The sequence below is a fragment of the Nannobrachium achirus genome (assembly GCF_963921795.1).
Source record: "Nannobrachium achirus genome assembly, contig: SCAFFOLD_47, whole genome shotgun sequence".
In the NCBI taxonomy this organism is placed as follows: Eukaryota; Metazoa; Chordata; class Actinopteri; order Myctophiformes; family Myctophidae; genus Nannobrachium; species Nannobrachium achirus.
This window is the reverse complement of record NW_027664696.1, coordinates 402099-407981: the sequence shown is the minus strand read 5'-3', so window position 1 is coordinate 407981 and position 5883 is coordinate 402099. Positions and strand designations below refer to the sequence as shown.

The following is a 5883-nucleotide window of genomic DNA, read 5'->3' as shown; positions in this document are numbered from 1 at the left end:
ACATAGGTTAAATAAAACAATTCTCGGTTTATTCAAGCACACTACATTTGTTACTGTACGTTACGGTTAAACTACAAACATATAACAAAATACATCTTATATTTGGTCATGCAAAACATAATGCAATAAACACAAACCATGCTGGACTCTTTGAAGTCATTTATTACACCAGGAGTCTTCAATGTTTTCAGGCCAAGGACCCCTTAGTTGAGAGAGAGATGAAGCAGGGACCCCCACAACCTGTTCATAGATTCCATATAGTTTCATCTTTGACAGCACAATCATCAATGTATTTTGACTTCATGTCAATTTGTGTTTTCAGATATTTAACCACTTGAACCGTCAATACTTAATAAAGTTGGCCTTTCACTAGTATGTACTTTGTGATTTTTCCCCCCTCAACACCAAACCTCTTTGCCAAAAATAGCTGATCTACAACCTCACAACGCCGTTGTGAGTTTGTAGATCAGCTATTTTTGGCTAAAGTTCTCAAACAAAAAAAGTTTCTATCACACAAAGATTTAGAGGACCCCCTGTAGTAACTCTGAGGACCCCGGCCCCTAGGGGTCCCGGACCCCCTGTTGAAGACTCATGTATTACACAAATATGGAAATCGGAACACATTTAGAACACATTTGTCACTTTACCATTTAATCACAACTTAATTTGAGTTAATTTCTAGTTTGAAGAAATGTTAGCAGTTTGTTGGACTCCTGTCCTGGAATGTCATATAGATCACACTCTGTAGGAATTCCCACACATGTTCACACTTCTTTGGGTATTTATTTGATGTCAAAGATAAAGGCCTTGAAGCTGACATCGATGGCCTGAAGCAGTGGGTCATGTTCTAAAGCCAGTCCATCAATAATGGCAAAGACCTGAGATGTATGGTGAAAGACGTTGCCCAGTGTCAGGATGTAGGGTTCTGGTTTGGATGCCTTGCCTTATTGAGGTACTCCACAATGCTGGGCTGAAAAAACAAACAAGTGAGGGCGATAAAGGACCAAATGCCTACCAAGTATAGTAGAATTAAAACATAAAAATACAATGTAAGGACCAAATCCATTTGGTTCTATTTGTGAGTTATGGTGGTCTGTGGCATGCAGGGGTTCTCAAAGTCAGGGCCCTATATGCCAGTGGTTCTTAAACTTTTTCATCCCAAGTACCCCTAAATTAATGTGTAATTGGCCGCGGACCTCAGCTTATGTGCCAAGGAACCCATACAAGATTTATGGTGTTAAAAATGACAACTATTTTCAAAGAATGTCAAGAGTTCTTTAAAATAGCTGATTCATATAGGGCCCTGGGGGTCCCCGGACCCCACTCTGAGAACCCCTGCATTAGACCACAGACCACCATAACTCTGTATACAAATGGAACCAAATGGACCTGTTACACGTCCATTTGGTTTGAGAACCACTGACGTTATGCACTCTCATTGAATCCTGCAACTAAAGCTAGCAAGCCAACCAGTGAAACTGACTGTCATCTTGCAAATGATGTCCTGTAATTATTCTAAGACAATGAGATTTTACTTTGACCGCATACCAAGAAATCCAGGGTGAGAGGTGAAGTCTGGATATTCAGGTCAAATGGTTAACTCTCAGGCATATAGGGTCTGATAGGTTAGGGTTAAGTTTGACGTTGGGATTTAGCCTTTTATGCATAGTACTTTTATAAATAGAATTAGGCACAAAGACTAATGACACTTCGGAGCAATGCTACGCACCCGGAAGTGACATTCCCCAGGACAAGAAAAGCTAAATGAAAGAAAGCATGACTCAGAAAAAAAGATCTTCCTCCTTGAACTTCCGCCAATGCTTGATAAACAGCTCATTGCACCTGTTGCCTGTTGTGATATCCTGTCTTTGTGTGAGTTCACACTGAAGTCAGTCAGTCTTCTCTGCACTGCACCGACGACTGTATTTATAGCTTACATTCCATTAGTTCATTGGTTCTCAAAGTGGGGTCCGGGGCCCCCAGGGGTCCTTCAGGGGGTCCCCAGCTAAATGATAGTTAGGAACCAAATGGAGCCTTATGGGTCCATTTGTTTCCATTTGTACACTCTCAGATTTAAATTAACATTGATTTTACAATATAAATTGGGGTCCCAGAGATAGAAATGGGGGTTCTGTAGCCTTGACATTAAAATGGTTGTGAAAACCCTTCTCTTATATGGGGGTCCCTGGCATGTCTTTTCAGATGAGGGTCAGCAGGCTAATAACTGTCAATTTGGGGGTCCTTGACATGAAAAGGTTTGAGAACCACTGCATTAGCTCTCCATCTATAATGGCCTATTTCAAGTGTTACAAAAAAACAGACTATATTGTATGATTACTGCCATGGTCATGGACGAGTCAGACGGTCTGGGGTGCACACACAGAAAGGCAGAAATAGAATAGAGGTGAAAATGATCCCTAGGATTATTTCAAAGTGAAATACACCTTTTAACGTTTGAATAATCCTATAGAGCTGAGTGCTCAACAACACAGCAGGAGAATGCCGTGCAGGGGCATTCCTCAAAAGTTGATTTTGGAGAAGTAGCTATGACTCCACAAGGATAAGACCTGTATTCATCTTTTTTTTTTTTTTTTTTTTTCTCCTTTTGTTCCTCAATGACAACAATGATATTTATGGGCACCCGTTTTGTCAGTTGTCTTTGGGAAACATCAATTGTTTTTCTAATGTGTAACACGTTAGCATTTCCTCAAAACGGGCACATTATATAAGACATTGCACGCACACACGTAGACATTTGTTCACCACAATGAAGCTCATCGCGACCTTCTGTCTCACGTGGAGCCTCTTTTGTGCTGGCAATTCAACGATGGTGATTAATGAATTTATTATTATTTATTTCGCTTTTCTTTGATTAATTGAATCATTGAGAAGTGTGGATGTTTTTGGTTTGTTTGCAGATCAGCTATTTTCACTGTTTTGAAAAAAAAGGGGGGCAAACTATAGATTTTTTTTTTATTAAAATAGATAACATTTATTATTTCTATTTCATTGTTAAACTCAACTCACTCTCAGAGACCTCAGCCGAGTATTTGACATAATAATTAATACTAAACTGCTTAATAATTTGAGAGACTCTTTGTGTCTCCATAGGGAACACAGCAGGCTCTTTGTGTCTCCATAGGGAACAAAGCAGGCTCTTTGTGTCTCCATAGGGAACCACTGCTGGTCATCAGATTATTGGTTTAGGAATGTGACAAAAACAAAACAATATCCATGAATTCATGTCTCCATTGAAAGTACTCCTTATGCAGGATGTACCATTTAAAGTTTTCAAATGGATAACAAACTTTTTAAAATAGCAGATCTGCAAGCTCACAACGTGTTGCGATGCAACACATTATTGCATTGGCAATTTCCAAATGGCCGAAATGTATAAAGGCTTGAAGTGGTTGGTGTATGTTTATTTTTTTCCTTCTTAGAAGAAGTGGTATAGAAGTAAAAGTATTGTAAAATTCATTGGAAATACTCAAGTGAAGCACAAATACTTCAAAATGGTACTTAAAGGAGTAGTTCACCCGCAAAATGATTTTTTTTGTAGTCCTATTGATTTCTCAAGCCATGGAGACTTGCATGGGTCTGCCTCCCCAGGCTCAGGGCTTCTCCCCACACACACCCATTGTAACTTCAAACTCCATTTTAACCATGATAGATTCATTAAAAACACACATTATTTTTTCTGGTGACTCATACTACTAAATAATGGGTGTTTTTAATGAATCTACATGGTTAAAATAAAGTTTGAAGTTACAATGGGTGTGTGTGGGGAGGGTGGGGAGAGGCCCTGAGCCTGGGGGGTAGATAACATTTACATCAAATATCTAAATATTGAATGAAGTAAATTAAAAACTGTCCAGGGTGTTCATAAAAGCATGATTAGATGATAAAGTGACCAAAAGTTTTTTTGAAAGTGGAATATCCCTTTAAGACAATAATTTGATTACAATAAATGTACCCCCATTGGTTCCGGATTGGGACCCAGGGATGGATGCGACAGGGATGCGACAAATACACACACACAGACACACACACACACACACACACACACACACACACACACACACACACACACACACACACACACACACACACACACACGGGCTATAGCTTAGCACAAGGAACTGCTCACACATGTGTGTCTTAATCTATAGCTTCGCCCCATTATCGCTGCTTGCAGCTATATTTATAGTTATCATTATCTTTGCAGATTGGCCCTCTCATCTGGAACCACCAGGAATCAAGCAAGCTGCCCATGCGGTCCTGTGACTGCGATCCTGAGGGCGGTGGAAGATGAATCCAAAGGTCTTTTGTAAGAAAAGCTGTCCCTTACTGCTGGCATGTACTGCACTCGTTCTGGGGCTGGTTTCTGTTTACCCATGTCTGATAGGAGGGCCAGGCAGAAAGCAGGCGTACCACAGACTCTCCACTCCAGCACTGAGCCAGCGTTTCAACCAACCCAGCATTCTGACTGGACGTTCTGACGTTGTCACGGTGACGCCGTGGTTAGCGCCGATTGTGTGGAATACTTCATTTGACCCCGTACTGTTAGACGCCTTGTACGAACCCCTCGACATCACCGTGGCGGCGACCGTCTTCGCTATCGGCAAGTACACCCAGTTCTTGAGCGGCTTCCTGGAAACGGCGGAGCGCCACTTCTTTGTTGGTTTCCGAGTTCGTTACTACGTGTTTACTGACCGGCCGGACGAAGTCCCTTCTCCAAAGATGGCCGCCGGGCGAGAGCTGTTTGTCAGATCAGTGCCGGGGTCGAAACGCTGGCAAGAGATTTCGGCTGGCCGAATGAAACTTGTCCAGGATTTAATAGAAACCGAGCTCTCTAGCAGCCACATTGACTACATCTTCTGTTTGGACGTCGACTCAAAGTTCCATGGTCGCTGGGGAACCGAGACCCTGGGGGAACTGGTCACGGTAGTACACCCATGGTTCTACACCACTGAACGCTGGAGCTTTCCTTACGAGCGCGAGCCAGCCTCCACGGCGTACATGGCTGCAGATGTAGGTGACTTCTATTACGGTGGGGCGGTATTCGGGGGGGAGCTAACCTCTGTTCATGATCTAGTGTCAACGTGCCGCCTCAGCTATGAGCTGGACGCCCAGCAGGGAATAGAGGCAGCGTGGCAGGAGGAGAGTCACCTGAACAGGTACCTGTGGATCCACAAACCCACCAAGGTTTTGTCTCCGGAGTATCTGTGGCACGACCTCAAAGCAGAAGAACCCGAGATAAGAATCATCCGATTCTCTGGAGTCATTAAGAACTATGCCGAGATACGACCGAATGTCTGAAATATCTGGTCTAAGCCAGTGGTTCTCAACCTGTGGGGGTCCCCAGATGATAACTTAATGTGCAATATTGTTTTCTCTCTCACAAAAACCAACAAACCAACACAAAGTTTAAGTGTATAGAGGGTATCCGCACATTTTTAAATAGACAATTTAAGGAATTTTTAATACTTCTAAAATGACAAATTAAACATTGGCCAAAATGTCAAATATTAGAGGCAGAAATTGTGAAAATAGACGATCTACATGCTCACAGCATGTAGATCGGCTATTTTCACAATAGAACCATGTTATACAAAATGTAATTCCTCAACTCTTAGTGCTCGTCAGGGTGGGAGGGGCCCTAGTTAAAATGTGATTCTTTTGGGGGTCGCGGCTTGAAAAGGTTGAGAACCTCTGGTCTAAGCAAGGGGCTCCCAACCTTTTCCAGCTCTACACCCCAAAACCATAGATATTGTTGCCTAGCGGCAAAGGTGGACAGAGGACTCGACCCCGGGTACTTGAGTAAGAGGACAGAGTACTCCCAGTCAAATTTACTCCAAGTAAAAAAGTACTTGCTGTTAAATG

The 5883-nt window shown here is 42.3% G+C and overlaps 1 protein-coding gene across 1 annotated transcript; it reads left to right on the top strand.

The window, feature by feature from the left end:
* Nucleotides 1-4308: 4308 nt before the first annotated feature.
* On the top strand, nt 4309-5319 carry LOC308280844 (globoside alpha-1,3-N-acetylgalactosaminyltransferase 1-like; the record flags this gene model as incomplete). The annotated part of the gene is made up of 1 exon (XM_080755162.1): nt 4309-5319. The coding sequence occupies one exon, from the start codon at nt 4309-4311 to the stop codon at nt 5317-5319; it is 1011 nt and encodes a 336-aa protein (XP_080611288.1).
* Between the last annotated feature and the right edge of the window lie 564 nt (nt 5320-5883).